This window comes from Marmota monax, unplaced genomic scaffold (genome assembly GCF_021218885.2).
Source record: "Marmota monax isolate L192 unplaced genomic scaffold, Marmota_monax_Labrador192_F-V1.1 WCK01_AAM20220418_F8-fsc00006, whole genome shotgun sequence".
Taxonomy (NCBI): Eukaryota; Metazoa; Chordata; class Mammalia; order Rodentia; family Sciuridae; genus Marmota; species Marmota monax.
In genome coordinates, this window is record NW_026693712.1 from 450,507 (window position 1) to 475,416 (window position 24,910).

The following is a 24,910-nucleotide window of genomic DNA, read 5'->3' on the forward strand; positions in this document are numbered from 1 at the left end:
GGGTGCATATTTGAAGGTGGTAGAACCTTGAATAGGTAGAGCCAATGGAAGGTGATGGGATCCTAGGATCTGCTGACCTTGGAAGGAATTAATGTAGTTCCCATGGGATCCTGGTTAGTTCTCATGAGTGGGTTATTAGAAAAAGTCAGACTAACCCCACCTTTCTCTCTCTCTCTCTCTCTGACTTCCTTTTTCACCATGTGATCTCTGCCTTTCATACACACTTCTAACATAATATCGTCCACAGTGGAACAAAGCCAAGGGGCTGTCACCAAGGGCCAAACAAATAAGGAAGCCTGATCTTGGAATTTTAGCTTCCAAACCTATGAGATAAATAAAACTTCTTTTCTTTATACATTATCCAGTGTCAGTTATTTTTCTATGAGAAATGGATTAATACAGTGGGCTCATAGGTTGCTTGTCATTTAGGGTTGTCCTTCACAACTTTACAAATCTACCCCAGGTAGTCATTTGTGCTTCTGGATCCTTTTGAAAAAATTAGTGCATCATACTTATATGAAACAGTAGGTTCATTTTCACATATTCATAAATGCATATAATACAGTTTTCCTCATTTCAGTCTCTAGTATTTCCTCTTTCCCTTTATTCCTCCTTCCTGCTGATACCTTCCCTCTACTTTATTGGTCTTTCTTCTTTTTTATTTATTTACTTACTTAGTTTTTAATTGGCCCATTACAGTTTATTATGGTTTAGATGTGTCCCCCAAAAGCTCATGTGTGAGACAATGCAAGAAGGTTTGGAGGAGAAATGATTGGGTTATAGCCTTAACTTAATCAGTGACTTAATCCCTGATGGGGTTAACTGAGTGGTAAGTGGAGGCAGGTGGGGTGTGGCTGGAGGAAGCAGTTCATTGGCTTTGGGGTATATATTTGTTTCTGGCAAGTGGAGGTCTTTCTCTTTCTGTGCCCCATCATCCTGTGAGCTGTTTCCCTCTGCCACACTCTCCACCGTGTTGTTCTGCCTTGCATGGAGACCTGAGGAGTGGAACGAGCTCTCTATGGATCAAGACCTCTGAAACTGTGAGGCTTCAAGTAAATTTTTCCTCCTCTACAATTATTCTGGTCAGTCCTTTTAGTCATAGCAGAGAAAAAGCTGACTAAAACATACTTATATTTAAAACTGGAATGAATTATGATGTTCATGTCTGTGCATAGCATAATTTGGTTGACATCCTGCTCTAATCCTTCCCTTTTTCCACTGGTCCCCTATTTGTTCTCTACTGATCTCTCTTCTGTTTTCAAGAGATGCACATTTTTCTGTCTAACTTCCTCATACGAGAGAAAATATTTGACCCTTGACTTTCTGAGTCTGGATTATTTCACTTAGCCTAATGTTCTGCAGTTCCATCCATTTACGAGCAAATGACATCATGTCACTCTTCTTTATGACTGAGTAGAAATACATTGTGCATATATCCTACTCTTCTTTATCCGTTTGTCTATTGATGGTCACCTAGGCTGGTTCCATAACTTGGCTATTGTGAATTTTGATGCTCTATATTTAGGAATATTTACTTTATGCCTATCTGTTCCTATGCATGTATCACTATAGTATGCTGATTTTAATTAGTTTTGGATAAATATCAAGAAGTAGGATATCTGGGTCACATGGTTACCAAAAGACCGTTAGTCTTTTGAGGAATCTCTATACTGCTTTCTAAAGTTGTTGTATTAATTTGCTCCCATCAACAATGTTTAAGTGTAGCTTTTCCCCCACATCCTTATCAGCAATTATCATTATTTGTATTCTTGGTGATTGCCTTTCTAACTGAGGTGAGAGGAGATCTCAGTGTAGTTTGATTTGCATCTTCGTGATTGCTAAAATGTTAAATAACTTTTTATATGTTGACTGGCCATTTGTATTTTTTATTTTGAGAAATGTCTCTTTAGATATTTTGCCCATTTATTATGTGGATTATTAAGGTTTTTTTGGTGTAAAGTTTTTAAGTTCTTTTTATATTCTTGTTATTAAGCCCCTGTTGGAAGTGTATTTGGCAATGATATTCTCCATTCTGTAGGCTCTCTCTACATACTCTTGTTTCCTATGATGTGCAGAATCTTTTAAATTTAATTACCTAACATTTATAGAGTCTCAGCTTTATTTCTTCATCTTTTGGACTCTTAAGGAGGTTGGTGGCTGTGCCAGTGTATTGGAATGTTGTCCCTATATTTTCTTCTAACAGTTGCAAATTTTCTGGTCTAATTTCTAGGTCCTTGATCCACTGTGAGTTGATTTTTGTGCAGGGTAAGAGGTAGGGATTTAGTTTCATTCTTCTATATACCAATATCCCTTTTTCTATGCACCATTTGTTTAAAAGGCTATTGTACCTTTGCCAAGGGTCAGATAACTGTATTTGTGTGCATTTGTTTGAGTCTTCTAGTTTATTCCATTGGTCTTCATATATGTTTTTTTAATGCCAACATCATGCTGTTTTTGTTACTGTAGTTCTGTAGTATAATTTGAGATCAGGTATTGTGGTGCCTCCCATATTACTCTTGTTGCTCAGGATTGATTTGACTATTCTGGATCTTTTATTCTTTCATATAAATTTTAGGGCTGTGTATTCTAGTTCTGTGAAGAATGTCATTGGTATTTTGATGTGAATTGCATTGAATTTGTAGATTGGTTTTGATATTATGGCTATTTTGGTGATATTGATTTTACCTATCTATGAACATGGTAGGTTTTTCCATCTTCTAAGGTTTTCTTCACTTTTTTCTTCAGCATTGTATAATTTTAATCATAGAGTTCTTTTATATCTTTAGTTATATTTATTCCTAAGTATTTTGGGGGGCTACTGGGAATGGAGGAATTTTATTGATTTCTTTCCAGCAGTTCATCATTGGTATATAAGAAAGCTCTTGATTTTTGTGTGTTCTCTTGTGGATAGAGTATTTTTCCATTTCAAGTAAAGCAACTTGAATCAAGCATACAGAATTCTTGTAGGACTTCATAAGGTACCAAACTGTAAACATTAGTATTTATTATTATTGGAAGATAACGGGAAAAACCAACTACCATTCAAAAATGTTCATGACTTGTATATTATAAACTCAAGGAAAGTCTTCTCAAAATAAGCATGTTCATAGACTTTATCTGTTGGTTGTACCAATTATAAATCATTAGTGGGAAATTGAGACTAATTAGTAGAAAAATCTATAGTCTGAAAGTATGTGTGAAGAGAGCCTAAGAGCCAGTGGCTTGAACATCAGTCATAACTGGCTGGGATTGCTGTCTTATTCACCCATAACTTAGAGCAGTTTACTCTCTGGTCTTTTATTTCCTTATCAGTGAAATGAGAATTATATGAAAGATTACATCATATAAATTTATAAAGCATAACACCAACACAGTGTCTGGGTCAAAGAAATTATAGCCAAAATGAGCATTATTTTGTGTTATTTTTATTATCACTATCGTTGTCATCATCATTATCATCATCATCATCATCAGAAACAGGATTTCCTATTTGACTACAATTGGCATTGATATTTCTAAGGAAAGATAAATTTGGTGTGTGGCAACTCTGAGTGAGTTAGCCATCTTTGTATACAATTAGGGGAAAAGGAGTTAGTAGGAAATTGTCAGACCCTAACCCCCACCTACCCCAGCAGTGGAGTTTGGGGTGTAGATTTTCTCTCTGTTAATACTGTGATACCTCTCTTACCACTTGGACTCTAGGAGATTTTCATTTCCTTACTGAAAGGGTGGCAGATACCAAATACTGAGTTTTTTTATACAGATAAAGTATTAACTAATTTCATATCATTCTAATCCATACCTTTTTTTCAGACCATTGTTGTACTTAAGAAAATAGCTTCCCTCCAAAAAACATCTTGAATTGTAGTATTTGCCAATTTCCATAGTGTGCGTATTCCCGATACTGCTAATTATAAGTTGTCAGCATGAAATCACTGGACACAGAGTTGTAAAGAGGCGAGCACAATTGCTCACAACAGTGTAAACTAGTTCCACTGCACTTCTGGGTCAGGAGAAAGTTCATGTTTTGACAGTGTAGAGTAGGATGATTGACAACAACACTTACAAGCAAATGCAGTAGAGGGAAAGTACAGCCAGGATTCTCGTAAGATTTTCATTTAACAGACTGCATAGATGATGGTGATTCCATAAGATTGTGCCATCTAGTGATGTCACAGCCATCAGTTTGTGTAATCACACTCTGTGATGTTCACACAATGATGAGATCAGATATCAAAGCATTTTTTTCAGAACCTATGCCTATCTATTGTTAAGCCCTGCATGACAGTACTTTGTCCTCAGAGTAAGTAAGATCATTCGGATATACTTGGCCAACAGGATTCATCCAGAAAGTGAGTTAATGTCAGGTTTTTTTAGACAGTGTATTTCAGTGCCATCTTTCTACCCTTGCTCTGTACTCTCTCCAGTCATACTTAGAAGAGAAGGCTTTTCCCAGCCTCTTGTTCTCCAAGCATGAAAATTTCTCTAATCATTTCCCAATTATTAAATACTTTGTTAACCAACAGTTTAGAGATTTGGTCATGGATATGGTGTCTAGATTTATAAAAACGTCTTCTTCCTTTTCTTCCTACCCTATCTTCATCTGCCTTCTGTGGCTCTCTTTTTTCCTTTTTTGTTCCTCTACTTTCTTCACAAGTATTTTCTATCATCTTTTGTATTCCTAACAACCCCATGAGGTCATCAGAACAGGTAACGGTATCCATGATTTGCAAAAATAGTAAAGTACAAAATACTGCACTTGTATAAATCTGTCATGTTATTCCCTTCAATCTTAATTTTATATTTTGTGATTTTGAATATTTTCATATTTTGTGATATTTCCTGGTGATTTAACCAGTGACCACCTTTCCTTTGCTATAATGAACTTAATTTGATACTCCCCCTATTGTTTTGAAAACTGTATCATTCTATGTCTAGGAAATTGCATTAGAGTACCATAAATATATTTCTGAGAACTTTTAATTAAGCAATGATACCTAGAACCTTTCATCATAGTTAAGCCCCTGGAGATGATATAACAGCATTCTCTTGGGAAGTCATTCTGTTTTCAGCTGCTCATTGCTGGAGCAAGCAGAGTTCTGTTATGGACCGTTTTTGAACTGTTAAAATATTACCAGTTGAAGATTTTTTCAATATAGTGGATTAAAAAAAAAACAAAACAAGAGATCTTTTTCTTAAAGGCCCCTCAAAAGTGTTCTGGAAGCCTAATGAGCCAAGCTGAAGAGAAAAGGTATTTGAAATACTGATTTGGCATTTACCATGAAGCTCTCTGTAGACGTGCTTGAGATCATCGCTTGTGCCATGCTAATCCTTGTCAGCTTTGTGGGAAACACTTGTTTATTTTATTCTACAAGGAAGTGCATCTCTGGATGTTTGAAGACATCATTTCTTCTCACTTTCAGTCTTGTATTTGTCCACCTTATAAAAAACTTGGTAGTCAATGTCATGAAAATTGTGTATTCTTCTGGTATCGTGCTGGATTCAGCTGGTTGCAAAGTTCTGCACTTCACTGCAGCCCTGACAACTTCACTGGCCATCTGGTTCCTGTTACACTTTGCATTGTTCTACCACCGGAAGCTCTACCACATTGTCTACTGCTCCAGTGAGGCTGCAAACCTGGACCAACAGAAACATTCCCTGAAGCGGGTCTCTGCACTTTGGGTGGCTGGTGTGGCAGTGTACATCCCAGTTTTAATTTATACTAGAAAATCAGAATACCTGAACACAGGAAACGATACAGACTCCTTGTCTACTAACAGGATTTACATGGATTGCTTAATTGGCTTTGGAAACAAGCAGGTAGAGTTTTACTATGGGAAAATATTTTTAGTTCTGATTGATATTCTTCCCTTAGCTATCTTAGTCTTTGTCTGTTTCTGGATGTCTTTCCTCCTCTCAGAGAAAAAGAAGATGACATATGGTGACATCTGGATTGGAGATGATGATTCAGAAACTGAAATTCTTAGAGGGGCCAAGTTCAGTATTTTATTAATGTTGTTGATCACTCCACTTTGGATTTCTCACTTTATCTTAGTCTATTTCTTGAAAGACTTGGCAGCCTATGTCTTTATTCCAGCTGTTCTCACAGCCCTCTCTTCAGGCTTCTCTGCTCTCAGTCCTTTCCTGCTTATGTTGGTTAATTATAAAATGAAGTTGGTGTGTTTCTGTAATGCCAAGGAGGAAACACCCGCACCACAGTCTGTGAATGTTACTCTTTCTCCATATGCTTAATAGCCAAGAACTCAATTTTAATCCCCAGAAAACAGGCCTTGTGTTTGGAGGGTTCAGCTAAAGTTTTCATAGCCCTTATTAAATAACAGTTTCTGAAAGGACTGCTAGAGAATTGACTCATCTCCAAAATAGACTAACGAGGGAAACTGCAAGAGGAAGACATAAGATCTCTAAGTTATTGCCTATAGAAGAAAAATAGTCATCACACCATTTGTTATTTAGGATAATACCAAGACTTTTTATGTAGCAATTCTAAAGTAACAACAATCACAGTCTGGAAATGAACTCAAAATTAACACTATATTAAGTATTTACTCTGTGCAATGTGTTGTATAAAAAAAACAACATACTGTTGAAACTGAGGATAACATTTCCTAGATGAATTCCCAAAGATACTCCTGAGTAATCTTATGTTTTCATCTGTGTTTTTCTTGAAATGCCTCCACACATATTGGAAGTACATTAGGTAGGTGTGTGGTGTTCCTTTTTTGCACTTTTAGTAATAGTACCTCATGTAATCTGGAAGTATATTTTATTCACTGGCCTTACCCTAAGTATCTTTAGTATATTAGGGCTAAATAAAAGCATTGAATTAAAGAATTAACTTGCTAAATTATATTCAGTGTGTATATGTAGGTGTACAACTGTTTGGTTGCTACAGACAGGTAGCCCACTGTCATTGCTTAAACATGAAAACATATATCAAACTATACTCTTTTAGTCAGAAAAAATGACATTTATTTTATACATGATTTATTTCCCCTTTTGGTTATTACATTGGTACATTTACAAATTACAAAAGAACCAATAAAGTGTTCCTAATAATTTGGTTTCTTGATCAATAAAAGTAATCACATTATAATTACAATTAAAAATACATGGTTGGGTTTTTATTTTTCAGTGCAGCCATTTAGAGTGCTTTAGTACAGGGAATAGTTATTTTAAATATCTGTGCATACATTTGTGTCAGCGTTGAATTCTTAGCTTATTCCTGTTATATTTTTAAAATTTCCTTTTTTATGACTAGACTTGGGATTTATTCTACGATAGTTATAGTGAATGAGTACCTTGGAATTTGAGATTCCTGCTCTAAAAAGACTGCGTTGAAAATTATAAATCTGGATCTCATTTACAAAAGAGACTTAGAACATCTTTGCTCTCATGAATATACTACAGAGGAAGTAAATTTTAAAGTAGCCAAGGCTTAAATTCTGTAGGATTGTGTGGGCCAATGTCTGTCCTTTACACAGCACTGGGAATTAAAAACAAAACAGACCGACGTAAGACCTTCTGAGATTTCCAGGTGGTCTTCATGGGAAATGCTCGGTGGAGTCCACTGAGGCAATTTAATCAGAAGGGCACTAGGCATGGATCCTGTATAATGAAGTTAACATCTGGGGAGCTGGAGGATGTGGGGAAGAGGTCACCATCTTCTAATTAAATGCAGATGTAGCCAGAGCTGGGAATGGATGCTGATCTTAGGTTGTGATTCTTAAATGTGTTCCTGGGACCAGAAATATCAGCATTACCTGGGAACTTGTCAGAAATGCAGATTCTTAGACCCCCACCTTAGATCTATTGAATCAAACTCTGGGCCAGAAATCTGTTTTAATGAGCCTTCTGGATGATTCTCATTCACACTAATGTTTGAGAGCCACGAGTCTAGGGTTGCTTCAGAGTTTAATCCCCACAAACGATCAGAATGAAGTCAAGTTAACTGACTCAAAAGGTCATCTTCAGTGCTCTCCGTGCATATTCCTGTCATTTCTCCTTCTCTCTAAAATGGGAACCAGGATTGCTGTCTGTATTCCATACATTTCAACAATTACCAAACGAACAAATCCACTGTAGAAATAAGTAATCTTTGCAAAATCAAGAATAAAGCATGACCACCTCAGTTGCGCCAAAAATTTGGAACTTGGATTTGGATAGTTTCCTGTACATAACTAAGAAACCAGTTCCCAGATTATTCCATAGTTCATTTCCAGAAGCCAGTGCAAGACACAGTTGGCTTAGGCCCATACTCAACTTCCCAGTGGTAGAAATGCTTTCTTTTTCTTCCCAGGTATTCTCTTTTTGTTTGGGTCTCATTAGATCAGCATTTCACCTTGTGGAATTAATTAATAAGCTTTCATCTGCAACAGAAAGTCCTATGCTCACTGAGCGAGCAACATTCCAGTTCTCTTTTAAAATTATTTTCATTTTAACGTTTTTGTTCTCTCCCTTTTCCTCTCATACTTCATTCAAGCTCCTGGTGGGATTAGGACAGCAAATGAAAGAGGATGAGCAAGATTCACAGAGGTTGTCATAGGTAGCACCCTCAAGAAGGATAAAAATCAGGACAGTCCCAGGACCTCAAGGACCTTTCCCAGTGTCCTCTCAGACCACACAGAACCTCCTCCTCTCTCTCTCCACCTTCTTCATTGTCTCGTTCCTCTTACTCTTCTTGCTCCTTCTTCTCCTCTTCCTCCTTTGCATCCTCCCATCCCCTCCTCCCTTCTTCCTTTCTCAGTGTATCCTTCCAAATTTTGGTCTGAACTATTTCTTTCTGGGTGGTTTCAATTTTGCAAAGCATCCTATTTCATTATAGCACCTTCAGAATCTCTGCAACTTCCTCTAAGATCTATCCTCAAATTAAATCCTTCTCTTTATCTGCTGAATTTTTAAATTCTTGAGAGAAAAGAGAATGTTTTTCTTCTATAAGGTTGATATTTCCTTAGCCCTGCTTCCTAAGACAAGAGGTTCCCAATCCTGGCTGTCTTGGCTTCCTCACTGTGTCCTGGTACATTGCAGTCCACCTAGAATGTGGCCTTCCTAAGAAGTGACCTCCAGAACTGAACACAATATACTTTTCATTTTGTGTGTGTGTGTGTGTGTTCATGTGTATTTTTTCTATTGTATATTCTTTTATTCTCTCTTGTACAGTTGCTATGAGCATGAATTGTTCCCTTCTTCCAAGAAGAAGATGCAGTGTTAAATTCATTTTAAATCTCTCTCTCTCTCTCTCTCTCTCTCTCTCTCTCTCTCTCACTCACACACACACACACACACACACACACACACACAAATTATAATTATAAACATGCATTTCTTCCCTAGGCTTAAAAACTAAGGTCTATCCAAGCTCTGAAGTTCTAGTGAAAGTTAGTTCATTCTTGGTGTTAGAGTTCAGAAATCATGAATGACCCCCCAGGACAGCACGGAGAAAACACATTATTCCTTCCCCAGGAGCTAGAGCAGGCTCAGTATATTACAATGAAGTCTTTTGTCTGATATCAAATATTCAGTTGTATTTTTTCAAATAAGCCAGAAAATAGGATGTTCCAGAATGTGCTCTGTCTACACTCTAGCTTTAGAAATATGGCCCTGAGTATTTCTATTTATCACCCCACCACTCTGGTATTCACCCTTCAAAATCTCTTTTTAGAGGGAAAAGTATAGCAATAGGTGCTAGATCAGTCATGTTTCTAGAAATCTTCTTTCAGTATTCTCACCTCCAGGCTCTGCCCATGCTAGAACTGTTCCTAGAGTTTCTTCCTGCCCCTGCCCCTCATCCTTTAACTTTCTGTCTACCCCAGGCAGGCTCCTCTCCTCTCTAAGGTCTAGACGAGCTTCCTAGGTTCCTGTGTGTTTATCTAAGCAAGTCCATGTTACATTGTAACGGTGTGTTTTCTTGTTCCTCTCACTTTACACTGTGTGTACTGTACAGCCCTACAGCATGTACACCAGAATATTCCACACACCAACAGGGGAAAAGCCGAAGGGCTGTGCTTTCCCAAATTTTCCTTGTGTGTACTGCTTGGCACTCCTTCAGTTGCCTCTTTCTGGTAGAAATTTCTTGCCTCTGTCATTTTTCTGCTTCTAGACTAGGCATTTAGCAACTGCCATGCTTCTGGCCACTGTTGAATCAAAGAGGGAAGGAAACTGAATCCAGCATTTGGAAGGAGATGCTTCCTTGCCGGCCAAGTTACTGAGCCAACGGGGACAACATTTCCACCCAAGCCTTCCAGTTCTTAGTTTGTGATTTTTTTAAAAAAGCTCTTACATCGAAGAAAGTAAGCTGAATATCTACATGCCGGCTTTCACACTGAAAATTTATCCCAGTGTGAATTTGGCAGGTGTGTGTGTGTGTGCGGGGTGGGGGAAGGGAGTGGCTATATTTTCTCAAGTGTTGGTGGGTTCAAGAATGAAAAAATAAATTGTAATGCAAATCAGTTGAAGTTACCTCATGGCCAAATGTACTCTGCTCATTTATTTTGACAAGCCCAGCTTATTTTTAATTACCAAGACTCATAGTACACTGGTAAATGTAAGAATAGTGACTTTGGCAGAAAATGAGAAATGTGTGTAACTTGAGCCTTCAGAATGAGTCCATACTGACTCCTTGTAAAATGGAGTGAGGCGATCCATTTTAAAAGGAATTTCAGTAAAGCGATTTATGTGATATGTGACTATGGTCACAAATCAATGAGCCTTTTATAAGCCAAGCACACTAGAATGTATACATTAAAATGGAGTATGGTTTCTCAAAGAAATTTTGTTGGCCACTCTAAGCTTTTTCCAGTGATGCTGCCATTACCCAACAGATTTCTTTGGAAGTCTTCATTTGAAATGATTTTTAGTTAGTTTTCTTTTCCAAATAACAACAACAGAAAAAAAAAAGAAAAAAATCAAGATGTCACCGAAAATCATAGTACTGGGGAACAGGGAAACATACTATTTTCAGTGGCTTAGCTACTTTTTATGATCCCATTTGACTCTGTTACTTTGAGCTCTTTCCCAGGGGAATCTTCCCTTGAGGGAAATAGTGGGGCCATCTCTGAGGTCACTCATGAGAAGGTGACATGTTGTTGATAGACCCATCAGGGGCATGTGCCCCTAACATACATTTTAATAGGCATTGGAGGGACTTCTGCTCTTGGCAGCTTATCAAAGTTCTGTGGAAGTTGGAAAAGCCTACAGATGCTGTGCATGGTTGATGATTTTTTTTACTTCATTCTTCATCTCTCCAAGCCAAGCATTAGTTTGGAGTTGGGGTAAGTTTCTCCCTGTACTCTGGGTGCATTCAAAGAAGAAACCAAGATGTCACCAGCAGCTTCCACGCAGCATATATTCCAGCATCTGATTCTGTGTCCCTGTGCTCTAATATTTTTCTTCTTTCCCTCCCTATCAGTTTTTCTACTCAAATTTTTAAAAATTTCAAATTTTCAAATAAACCATTGAAAAATGTTTCCTTTACCTTTCTCTCCTACCCTGCCCCAGCCTAGCATCTTCTCTCCTCTCTTTTAAAAAAACAAAACACAGAACACACTTGCCTACATGAATAACAAATTGAAAATTGCTAATGCAGTGAAGATACATTTAAAACAAACTGAGCTTGAAATGGGATAATTTCAATCAGTGGACAATACTTAAGTCAGATCTTGAGAGATGTGTGTTGTGGCGAGAGGGACTATAAGAAAATAGAAAGCCCTCAGGAGATCTCAGAGAACCAGGGATAAGTGACACAGGTTGTAGGCTGATGGTATGGGGGTGCAGTACAAATTTACAGATGACTAGGTCCTGGGATCTTGAAGGGGGCCCATGGCCAACTATGATACATAGCAATAAAAATTTCATGGGAAGGATTTTAAGCTGAACTGCCCATTCTGGGAAGCCTGAAAATTACTTTTCACTCAGGCATAAACTCATCCTTGCTAGCCTGAGAATGGGCAGCCCTCTTGTCTCTGAGCTGCTGGTTTGGGTCAGATGGAGGATGGTTTGGGGTCTATCTGGGCTTGCCCTTCGCATGACTTCCTCTGTCCTCTTTGCTCTCAGCAGTAAAATGGACCCATGTAAATCCACAACAAAGCAAGAACCCTCCCGTATTCCAGTTAGAAGCATAATCCCCACCTTGTAACATTATGTTTGTGAAGGTTTTCTAAGAAAGAAAACAGAGACTCAGTGAAAGCACAAATTGTGACCCCCAGCAGTAGTTTATTTGTAAGAAATTTTGTTTTGTTGCTGTTGTGCTATAAGAATTTAAAACCATCTTAAAAATACAACTTCTGTCTTAAATTACAAATGACATCAACATTTTTGGCAGGAGACACCAATTTAAAAAGGTGGTAGTAATGATAGTGGTGATGGTACTTATTGTTAATATTGAATTCCCTCTGAAGGTCAAACCCTTGAATACCCACAAGGTCAGGGCATTTGAGTGCGTGACCCTCTGAGGCTTAGTCAAGATTAGGCAGGGCATGTGCCTTAGTAGAGCAACCACAGAGGGGATCTGGTAAAGTGGGGAGCACAGACCTCATAGATAGGTGGGAGCAGCTACTGTTGGCGTCATGGGGAAAGTGAACCAATGTGGCAGTAGCTTCAGATACTTTAAAGCAAAGCCAGAAATTCAGAATTTTATGTGAAATTACCCAAGGTCTACAAGTTGGCAACTGATTCGATTTTTTAAAATACTATGCGGGCCAAACAAATCACATCTGTGTGCCAGACTTGGCTCATGGGCCTCTGATGTGCCCTGTGTAGCTGAGTTTTCTGTTACAGCACTCATGTCGGCAGTCAGAAATGGGAGTTGCTGGGTTTCCACTGCAGATTGGTGGGAGGTGGCAGAAGAGAAGGATGAGCAAATCGACCAGGGTCTTGCTTTTCTAGCTTAGTTTCCTCATCTTGTTTCATCTTGACCCGACCTCACCTTACTGCCTCAGAAGGGGACCCAAAGCTGGCAATGATCTGTGAAAGGGCAGATGAGAAAGAGGGAGACAGTAATGACCTTGGGGACAACTGTGAACTCACCCCTGCCTGTAAAGAAGCAATTGGAAACACGGTCAGGATTGGTGATCTGTGGGTATTTCTGCACATTTTTACTGGCAATGTAAATGCTCTCAAAGTGACACGTTGAAAGAAGCATCGAAACCAGACTACAGAAAGTGTGACATAGACAGAATAAGACATCATGAAGTGGATGGCTGTGTGTGGAGGCCTGCTAGGAAGCAAAGGAAAGCTCCTGGTGTCTTGGACCCTTAGTCTCAGTTGGGTCGTCCAACCAGAATAACATGCGCAGGGACCCAGGTCTTCTACAATGGGCTGCAGCTGTTGTAACTCTTACCTTCTGGCCTACAGAATGAAGAATTTCACTACCTTCCTTCAAGTGCAGACACAAAGACTTTCTGCTTTGATGTCATGTTATTACCCACTGGTTACATGCTACTAGAATGACAAACCTCAAGTGGATAGGGCCCTGTCTCTCTATTGTCAGAGCATCTCAAACAGGTATTCAGTGACTCTTTGCTAAGTTGATTAGTTAAGGCATATTCATCTTCATCTTGTATTTAGTTTTGTATTTCCATATATTTAAAGATCTTCTTAGTCCTCAGTTCTCATATAAATTTCCTCATATTTCCATGTTGCTGGTGATTCTGAATGCATGGCTTGCTCATTTTGAGCTATTTTTTAAAAGCTAAACAAATGGCACGATTATGTTAAACAAAAAATATTGTACCTTCAACTTATTACCTACCTTAATTTTCTATGTTTCTCCCCCTTCCCTTCCTGCAGGCATATGCCATTTTTTCCACAGTTTTAATTGTAGTAGATAGAGTCCATCCAAGAAAGGATTAGCATGCAGCTCCCCTGTTTTGTTTGTTTGTTTATTTGTACCATATCATCTTTGTGTTGTTCACCAAGGCACAGGAAGAGTCTGTAGATCAGCTAGTCATTGTGAAGGACAGATTTAGTGAAATGAAATTAGATTGGAAGAAAGACTGTTAGCTGATGAGCTGAAATCCAGAAAGAGAAAGTTATTTTGAGTAATTCTCAAGTACAAATGTGTGTGTTTTCCTCTGAAAAGTTCTGTAAGGATTACAAGGAAAAGTAATGTATTTTTATACCCAACTATTTGCTTGAGCACCTATTTTAGGATTTCTGTCAATAACAAAATTTCTGGCTTAAAATTATTTTTACAAATACAAATTTGATTTTCTTTTCTTTTAAAAACTTGTGATTTCAGCAGGACATGTGGCACACGCCTATAATCCCAGCAGCTTGGGAGGCTGAGGCAGGAGGATAGAGAGTTCAAAGCCAGCCTCAGCAACAGCAAGGTGTGCTAAGCAACTCAGTGAAACCTTGTCTCTAAATAAAATACAAAAAAACGTGCTGGGGATGTGTCTCAGTGGTTGAGTGTCCCTGAGTTCAGTCCTCAGGATGCACCCCTCCCCCCCAAAAAAAACCTTATGATTTCAGAAGAACTTTATCCATTTATCATAAGTAGATTATCTCACTTGATTGTAAAAATAGCATTCTAAATTTTTTCTTGGGACTCTTTACCTGCTATAAATAAAACTATGTAAAAAATGATGCATGTGTGTGAGGAAAAAAAGGCAAGGAAACAGGAAAAATTAGGTGATAGGTTTGAGGAATGATTTTTTTCCTCTTTATTGTAATAACACATTTTACATAGCTTAAAAAAGAGAGAGAAATAGCTCGAATAAAAAGGCAATGCATTTAGAGTAAGAGTTTCCTTTTTAAAAAAAAAAAACAAGCATTTTTGCACTTGATCTTGTATTCAGAAGCCCATTTTCATCAGCCTAGATGCACTTTCGCTCTCCAGTAATGGCTCTTTTCTGTTCAGCAAGGAACACCTTGTTTAGAGAACTAAGAGAGAAAAATGGATCATTTCAAATACTCAAGTCTGGGTGTATAAGACAATTTTTATAATAAGAAAGACAAGTTGTGGGAAATATAATTTTCTTTCAGTATCTGAGAATTGGTTTGGCAGAAGATAATTGCACACCAAGGCACTGCCAGGAGATCTATATTTCTGCTCTTGATATCTGTAGGTGCCACTGCCACTGCCGACGGTGATGATGATAAGTGATGGGAAGATGAAGTGAGAGGCAGTGCATCTTACCTTGACAGGTTTAAAGGATTGCCACAGGCAGCCCCGAGGCAAGTGCTGACGGAGGACATTCTGGTGCCTGTGTCAGGTCACTCTGGCACAGTCAGACAAAGCTGTTTAAGGCAGAGGGCAATGTAATAATTGTGGCTTCAATCTGATTTAGACTTAGAAGAAGGCTTCCTTCCTTTCTTTCTTTCCTTAATTCATTCATTCTTTCTCCCTCCCCACCCTCTTGATTTTTAGCTTTTTAGCTTTTTAGAATTGTATGGGATGTTGTACCACAAATTCTAAAATAGCTGTTACTCTAGATTAGTTGGTATCTTATACTTCTATGATTGTGGTAGAGATCCTAGTATTCATTGCTCTATGCACAGAATCCAAGGATATGCCTTCAGGAAATACATGAATATGGTTTTCCTAAGAGTCCCAGGCTGGTTCCCTTTCTTTGAATCCCATACGTGCACCCAGGGTATGGTGAGAGCAGGGTGTGTATTGGAGTGAATCCTAACATTGATCATAGGGGAAAATTCTGACCCATGTTATTGCTCTGGCAAAGGCAAGCAAGTGCAAATCAGGTAAAGCAAAGAATTATGGCTGCTGTCTGGGGAGCCATGCTGGGGTCTGTGGAGGAGCTGTGCTCCTGCTTCTGGAAAGCCCAGTGAGGGGCTTTGGAGAGGGGAAATATACCCTGAATATACTCTGGAAATATACTGGCACCTGATTATCTTTCACTTTCATGTTTGTTTAAATATAGATAATATTTTTGGCTATAAACAGCTAACATTTTGCCTTTCTTTTTTATTTCTGTCTTTGCCAGGAAATCATAAGTATTTGATCTTACTCAAAATGTGCAAAGAAGAATAATGGAAGCCCCTGAATATCTTGATTTGGATGAAATTGACTTTAGTGATGACATATCTGTAAGTATTACTTCTTTTAAAAAAGTGTTACTTCTTGTAAACAATGCTTTCAAGATCTTCTACCTTCAAATTCATACTTTATTGTCATCTGTTTATTAGCAACTCCTAGGACTACATTTAGAAATTGAAAGCAAGGAACTCTGTGTGGTAATCAAAGTGTGGTTTGAAGGTCTCTGGACCAAGAAGTGAACCCCACCTAATTATGTGCAAGCTTAGAAGGGCAAGGCACTTAACTCATTGAGCCTCCCATTCCTAATCTGTTCCAGTGTTGTCAAAATTATTGATTGTCTGAGTATGCACATAATCAATCTTATGAATTTTAATTCTCAATTTTCTTATATATCTGGCTACTCCATGCCAGCATTCTCCACAGTTCATAACAACACAGATTGAAGCCAAATTGACATTTATTAATTGATAAAAAATAAAGGGATTTTTTTTCAGTCACTGTAGGTATCAAAGCACAAACTGGACACTGGTTTGGGAATATTCAGGAAAAGTCATAAGCTAAGCAATAACTAAAACTCTTTAGCAACTGGACCAGCTGACCTTGAGGTTCTATTAATTATGTAATACTGTGGCTGATGATTCTTTAAGTTCCTATAACACTCACAAACATTCTGCTTCTTCAGGTTCACTCAGGGCTGCTCTGAGTGAATTGTCTACATGTGCCTTGCTTAGAGCTCCATGTGACTTATCCTTGGCCACCTAGTCAGTTCTGCCACACCCACAGACATCTTGGCATCTAGTGCCCCAGAAACATTGGGCTCTCAAAGTCTGTGGTGGGACATGTGCTGTTTCTGAGCTAGACATAAAACTTTTCTTTCCAGGAGCTCACAATATCTGACTTCATCATCTGTTGATCTCTCAGGGTCCAAAACTTTAGGTCACCCCTGGAAATTGTTTGGAAATGATGAACTTACTTTACCCACCTCTTGTAACAGTTTTATTCCTCTGCTTTACTAATTACCTTGAAGTAACATCAGATTTAGATCCCTGAGATGAATTTGATGAATTACCTCTTTTATAATCTGATGATTTTTCTTTATTATTGTATCAGAAAAAATGTTAATTCAACCTTTCCTATTTTAGCTTTCAGACAGTTTTAATTGATCCTCATTCAAATTTAATGTGAAGTGAGTTTCCTTCTTCCCATGATATCTTTCTGTTATCTGTGGTTGGTCTCTCAATTACTTGAAAGTGTTCAGAGAATAGTTGTCTTATGACCACTCCCTTCAAGGTATTTTGATTTAAGTGGTGAAAGAACAAGGAAAATAATGAAACTATGGACTTATGAGGGAAGGATGGAACATGTTGTAGAAAAGGAAACTTGTGTTATGATTAAGAATTGGGAGATAGCTCTCTGGGTTGGATAATAAGGTTGTGGTGGTGGCGCAAGCCTGTGACTCGGGAGACTGAGGCAGGAAGATTGCTGAGGCCAGCCTCAGCAACTTAGCAAGGCCTTATGCAATTTAGTGAGATCCTGTCTTAAAAGAAAAACTAAAAAGAGCTGGAGATGTGGCTTAGTAGTTAAGTCTCCTTGGGTTCAATTCCTGGTATTAAAAAGAATAAAATAAAAAAAGGAAAGAAAAAAAAATGAGGACACAGGCTTTGAAGGCAGCCAGCCTAGGTTCCTATCTTGTTCTAACTTTTGCTGGCTGGATGATTTGGGGCACATTAACTTCACCTCTCTGAGATTCTCACCTATCTTTTAAGATTGTTTTGAGGATTGGGTGAAATAGTAATGTATGTGAAACACTTAGCTTGGCACATGGCAAATTACTCTTAAAAATGGTAGCTTTTGTTATTATTTCAGTGAATAATACAATAATATTTATATGACCAATGGTGAAGAAAGAACTCAAGGGAAAAGACCAGGCATGCTGTCAAGATTTTTTTTTTTAAAAACACAACAGAGCAGTTGTATTTACAGAGGAATCATCTGGCAGCAGCCCATAATTTTGATGAATTAGGAAGCTCTACTTGAAAGATAAAATATGCTAAGCAATAACTAAAACTGTTTAGCAAATTAGGCTACAAGATTATGCAATAGTTGAGTTTCTATAACTCGATCACTCTGAAACATAAATAAAAATGTCCATCTGTAATAGTGTAACCCCACCCAGACTTCCCCCTTTAAATGTTTCTTTCATTTGGATATTTAACCTCCAGTTAAGCTTGAATCAAGTTTGCAAGTATATAGAATTGATGAAGCGATAATAATGCCTGATGTTTATTGAGCTGACTGTAGGACAGGCATTATCTCCTTCAATCCTCCCAACAGTCCTGTGAAGGAGGTGCTCTTAGCATCTCCATCTGTCAGAGGAGGAAGGACGCATGGAGATCTTATATACCTTGTTGAATGTCCCCCACCTAGTCAGGAGCATCTGTCTCCAGAATATTCACTTGCAGTTATAACACTTGACTGGCTCTACAAGATGAGTGTGGTTTAACACAGTGTTTCACATCAGGGAATTTTTACTTCCCTCCCCACCCCACCCCAAGAATATTTGGCAATACCTGGGACATTTTTTATTGTTATACTGGGGAAATACTACTGGCATCTAATGGGTAGAGAGACCAGGGAGGTTTATAAACATCCCCTGTTGGTTGTAGACAATCCCTTACAAGGAAGAATTACCCAACCCAAAATGTTGGTAGTACTGAGGATACTGATCTATGTTAATCCCCTTGGAAGTGGGCAAGCTCTACTTTGATTTACAGCATAGAAGATTATTTTAATATAATTCAGTGCATCTAAGTTTAATGCCTTAAATATGCCAGAATTGTACTGTTCTTATGCAGTGATTTCATGGAAAAAAGAGCAGATATAATCTCATAAATATTGAAATGATTGTTAGCCTATTTAGGTAAACTAGGAGCAATGAATGTTACAGCTGCTTTCAGGGTAAATGGAAATTATTCAAAGGCTAAAATTGAAAAAAATGAAAATATTTTCAGTGTGCTAAGTTATTGGCATAAAAAGAAATGTCATTTCCCATGAAGATGCTTTTATTTTTAGGATTCCATAAACCTTCATCTCTCAGGGCCCTTTTGCCACTTTCCTGTTTAAATGGTAGGAGTGGGGAGGAAAACGCACATTACACTTGAAAAAGATGTTTACAAAAATCATGTTGGAGTTGAAAACGCCTCTTCTGAGTCTCCAGCCATAGCCCTATTACGTAGTTTAGGCTTTGTGTTTCATGGTTTTCCCCTCTGGTCATGAGCCTGGTTCTTGTTTTAATTAAAGCATAAGCTGTATATTGGTTTAAAAAACAACTAGTTTTTTTTTCCTTTACCTAATGAGACAAAACACAGAAGGCAACCAAATTATTTTGAAGTTTCCCAGACTCAAAAATAATGCACATCCTTTGCAAAATGCAGACTTTAAACTATACATTCTTGTAACTCTGCCATCAAAAAGGGCAAAACGTTGTGCAATAAATGTGAATCTGTGAGAGAGAGGTGATGACACACATAAACACAAGGTTCAAAGCAGGGCTTTTCTGTCACTGCAAATGGGTTTACAGATTTCTTTCTTTTTTCCTCTGGGAGCCAGATCCCTCCAGAATTAAAACAAAAACAAAAACCCTCTGGAATTCTTAGGAGCCATGGCGTGTTTATTTTATTAAGAAGGGCCAACTTGCTGTTCTTAAAAATAGTATCATATCCAAGACTGAATGCAGCAGACACTGCACTAGGAATCTGTTGAAGCCACCACCCATCATCACTCGCCCACTATGCCACACACTGAGCTCAACTCTTTAGGTCAATTATGTTCTTCAGGCCACACATTCACTCTAGGGGACAGGCTCTTCTTTCATCCCATTTTGTAGATGAGAAAGTTGAGGTTTGCAGAGGTGGTGTGATCTTCACAGGTTACAGATGGGCAAGTGGCAGGATCAGGACTTACATACAGAACTGTTGACACATTACTTTTCCCTCTGAGCAACTTGGTTGAATGGAGGTGTCCCTAAGACCAGCCATTTCACCCATCACTATCCCCATTTGGCACTGAAGTGATTACAGATTGCTTCTGGGTAGTAAGGGAGTTGGTATATATTATAAATGAATAAAATAAAACCAGCTAAAGGGAACTTAAGCAAATCTTTTAATTTTACTGTATTTCATGTTGCCCTTCTATAAAACGATAATGATTATCTTTACTTATCACCTTGGATTTTATGGGTAAAAACTTGAAAATTCATATATATTATATAAACACACACTCATATACACATAAGTATATATACTTGTACATATGCATACACATATACATACAGCCACATGTGTGCACATGTTAATATAGATACATACATAAGTACACATACAAATAAAAGTGATTAAAATAATCTTTTCCTCTTTGCAAGAATTTTTGTTGCCTTTCTGTATCATTCTGACTGAAACTTTGGTAAAAATTTACCTTTTTGGTAATTGCTGAAACTATTTTTTGTGGAAGTCTTAATATGAGATTAAGATAGAGAAATATGTGTCCTTCCTCTTTACTATCCCTTTTGATCCAAGTCATTGTAACCCAGAGTAATCACATAAAATTTTGTTGATTCATTTTCTGAGGTGCTTGAATTACTGTCTGATGGAAAAATAAAAATTCTTAGGTCAAAACCAATCTCATTTTAGTGAGCTTTTACATTCTGATGGGGGAAAAAAAAGATTCCTTGTAGTCTGCGCATCATTGTCACTGAGCTACCTGGCCCTCTTCTGATTTTTTTGCATACCACTTTTTACTCAATTCAGTGTCCTGACATTTGCCCCAATTTTATTACATTTCAGCAAAGACCCATTTCACAGCAGTGGGAGACCTTGAGAATGGGGGTGGAGAACCTCTCAAGTGGACATCAGCCATGAGTTGGGGTGTGTAAAGGATACATGAGTTTAGGTATGGAACAGAGTAGAAAGATATTCAAGATACAAACAACCTGGCTTGCCCTTCCACTCTAGCAAGGAAAGCCCATGATCAATCAGGCGGCAGAACATCCTGAGGTGGCAGGGGTGCTTCTTAATTTTTTAGGATCCAGAGGGAAGCTAATATCATCAGAGAAAGATGAACCCTGTTTTCTCCCGCTTTCGTAGAAGGTGACCAATGCTGGCTGCTCCATTCCTGTATCACTGTCCTACCAGCCCTTCCCTTCCAGCATTTAACCTGCTCTGTTTGTATTCAAATTTTTCTTAGTGCTTCCCAATATGATCTCATTTTAGCAACTATTTTGAATGACTCATCTTTTTTGTAGTGTTTTCACAATGTCCTGTACTTGAGTACAAATTCCCTCTCATTCCTCCTCTTCAGCCCCACATTATCAAAAACCTCACACCTTCTTCTAACATCATATGCTATTTTAAAATTTGTTTCCTTAATACTTTTCAGGAAATAAATTAGGAATCATCTAATCCAGAAAAGGCAAATTATATGTTGATGTCCTATAGCCGTTTCCTGGCTTACTCTTAAAATGGTCAAAAAGAGTTACTGAGTTTTCCCAAATACTCATCAGAAATAAGATCTAGCATAAAATAATTGTATTATTATTAAGTATTTAAAACTCTTGGAAAATGGAAAATATAAAAATAAGGAGCCAGGGCAAAAATCAAATGCCTTTAAAAATAGGGTGCAGTGTGATATTTTTCATTATTGGCAATTAGGCAATGGGTGAAAATAAATGTACTTAAAGCAGAATGGGATAGATATAAGAACACGTGGACCATCCTTATCTGTTCTGTGGAAAGGTGGCAGCGGGAACTGTGGGAGCAGTTAAGTCATCTGTGAAAACATGGAATATGAAAGCCAAGAGTATCCTGAGGAAGAAACTACACAGAAGTATAATCCTGCAAGTTGTGTGTTGGGGGAACTAGTATAAAAGAAACTGTAAAGAAATTTTTAGACATAAAAAGAAAACTAAGGAATCCAAAAAGGGGGAACAGGGTTTAAGGAACTTAAAGACAAGTTGGTCAGTAGTAGCAAGATGAGGAGTGAAAGTACCAACTGGATTTTCCAGTTAAGGCCCTTGGTGGCCATGGCAAGCACAGTGTCTGTGAGGTGGTGGGAGGACCATGTCAGGGTGACAGGAGGTGTAAATGCAAAGATGAGGAAATAGAGATAAGAACAGAGACCATTCCTTCACAAAGATGGCTAACAAACCCAAGAGCAGGAAAGCCCATCATCAGTCAGGTGGCAGAACATTCTGAGGTGGCAGGGGTGCTTCTTAATTTTTATAGGATCCAGAGGGAAGCTGATACCAAGAAAGAGGCTAAGGAGGGAAGGAGGCAGGGATGATGGCTGGGAGGGCATGGTCCTCAGGAGGTGGGAGAAGATGACAGGTGAGCACACACAGAAGGCTGGAGATGCAAGGGTGGACTTAGTGCCACATTCTCAGAGGGCCACGAAGCCAGGGCATTCTTCCTGAATTGGAAGGGCAAGCCTTTGATGAGGTCGACAACATTTTGGAAAAATAGTATGCTCTGAAAATCTCTCTGGCTGTGTCTCTTTGCCTTCATGGCCTGTTGTGCTTGTACACGTTACTGTCCTTGTTTTTATTGTATGCCTGTTAAGATCCTGTCTAAATTTTGGAAGGCTCTATGAGAAATCATGAACTTCATGATGGTTGTTTGGATGGAAGGCTTAATTGTTTCTTTTGGAAACCTAGTGGGACCTTAGTTATTTAAAAGTCGCTAGCTTGAAAAGGTGCTGGGATGTTGTTCTTTCATTTTCTGTGGCTCATTTCCATTTGAGTAATGTCTGCTTGTCCACCCAACTGGCTCTCATTTTCAGGAATAGGGGCCAAAGCTTTTCAGTCCCAAACAATATGTAGGGTGGTCAGAGATCCCCATAGCCCAATGTAGAAATCATTCACTGTTGTTATAAATCCCATGCATGCTTCAACTGTTTTGCATGGCAGAGTGACAAAACTGGTATAAACTGGGATATGAAGAATTTTCTTGTGTCATATCAACTATGCAGTCTGAAGCTGAGTTTTCTTTGTTCTTTTTTTTTAATTTTTATTGTTGGTTGTTCAAAACATTACATAGTTCTTGATATATCATATTTCACACTTTGATTCAAGTGGGTTATGAACTCCCATTTTTACCCCATATACAGATTGCAGAATCATATCAGTTACACATCCATTGATTTACATATTGCCATACTAGTGTCTGTTGTATTCTGCTGCCTTTCCTATCCTCTACTATCCCCTCCCCTCCCCTCTTCTCTCTCTACCCCCTCTACTGTCATTCATTTCTCCCCCTTCTATTTTTTTCCCTTTCCCCTCACTTCCTCTTGTATGTAATTTTGTATAACCCTGAGGGTCTCCTTCCATTTCCATGCAATTTCCCTTCTCTCTCCCTTTCCCTCCCACCTCTCATTCCTATTTAATGTTAATCTTCTTCTCCTGCTCTTCGTCCCTACTCTGTTCTTAGTTACTCTCCTTATATCAAAGAAGACATTTGACATTTGTTTTTTAGGGATTGGCTAGCTTCACTTAGCATAATCTGCTCTAATGCCATCCATTTCCCTGCAAATTCCATGATTTTGTCATTTTTTAATGCAGAGTAATACTCCATTGTGTATAAATGCCACATTTTTTTTATCCATTCGTCTATTGAAGGGCATCTAGTTGGTTCCACAGTCTTGCTATTGTGAATTGTGCTGCTATGAACATCGATGTAGCAGTGTCCCTGTAGCATGCTCTTTTTAGGTCTTTAGGGAATAGACCGAGAAGGGGAATAGCTGGGTCAAATGGTGTTTCCATTCCCAGCTTTCCAAGAAATCTCCATACTGCTTTCCAAATTGGCTGCACCAATTTGCAGTCCCACCAGCAATGTACAAGTGTACCCTTTTCCCCACATCCTCGCCAGCACTTGTTGTTTGACTTCATAATGGCTGCCAATCTTACTGGAGTGAGATGGTATCTTAGGGTGGTTTTGATTTGCATTTCTCTGACTGCTAGAGATGGTGAGCATTTTTTCATGTACTTATTGATTGATTGTATGTCCTCCTCTGAGAAGTGTCTGTTCAGGTCCTTGGCCCATTTGTTGATTGGGTTATTTGTTATCTTATTGTCTAATTTTTTGAGTTCTTTGTATACTCTGGATATTAGGGCTCTATCTGAAGTGTGAGGAGTAAAGATATGTTCCCAGGATGTAGGCTCCCTATTTACCTCTCTTATTGTTTCTTTTGCTGAGAAAAAACTTTTTAGTTTGAGTAAGTCCCATTTGTTGATTGTAGTTATTAACTCTTGTGCTATGGGTGTCCTATTGAGGAATTTGGAGCCCGACCCCACAGTATGTAGATCATTGAAGCTGAGTTTTCAGTGCCGGCCATCAGCCCCAAACTCTCTTGGGTGAAGAAAGAATAAAGATAAGTCAAATAATATGCTGTGACGGGCCGAACCATCTTTCCTTTCATTCCAGCTCACCTCCTCTCTTCCTGCACCATTATTTCCCATGTCTGATTCTACGCTTAAAATCAACTTAACTATTAGGAATAAAAAATGAAGAAAGGGCTGTGGACACTCATAGAAAAGGTTACAAAGAAGAGACAAACTTTTAATTCCACATAAAAGTTTACTAAATGACTTCATCCATATTATCTTGTATAATTGTTTGTGTTTTACAGATAGGGAAACTAAGTCCCAGGATATGAAATAATTTATTTGTGCAGAACCACAAAGTTAAATAAATGTCAGAGCTGCCACTTGAATCCAAATCTTCTGGCTACAAATCATATCTTTTACTCAAAAGACTTAGACATCAATGAGTACTCCTACTGTTAGCATATTGAGAGTATTTTTCTTTTAAGTGTATCATGATTTTATTGTTACATTTGTAATTATAGGTT

General features: G+C 38.2%; 2 protein-coding genes across 4 annotated transcripts in view; both read left to right on the forward strand.

Moving 5' to 3' along the window:
* Sncaip (synuclein alpha interacting protein) overlaps nt 1–24,910 on the forward strand; it is a 153,334-nt gene that overhangs the window by 60,857 nt on the left and 67,567 nt on the right. For all 3 annotated transcript variants that reach the window (XM_058584197.1, XM_046460460.2, XM_046460458.2), the window contains exon 2: nt 15,960–16,062. In XM_058584197.1, the coding sequence (XP_058440180.1) occupies nt 16,006–16,062 (57 nt within the window). In that variant the 5' untranslated portion in view covers nt 15,960–16,005. The remainder of the gene's footprint in view (nt 1–15,959; nt 16,063–24,910) is intronic.
* LOC124103757 (uncharacterized) lies at nt 1,731–6,788 on the forward strand. The gene has a single exon (XM_058584198.1). The coding sequence runs from the start codon at nt 5,281–5,283 to the stop codon at nt 6,250–6,252; it is 972 nt and encodes a 323-aa protein (XP_058440181.1). The 5' UTR covers nt 1,731–5,280; the 3' UTR covers nt 6,253–6,788.

Bases quoted from the DNA above. Each gene is read 5' to 3' on its own strand.
- LOC124103757 (XM_058584198.1), top strand. From the start codon at position 5,281: ATGAAGCTCTCTGTAGACGTGCTTGAGATCATCGCTTGTGCCATGCTA.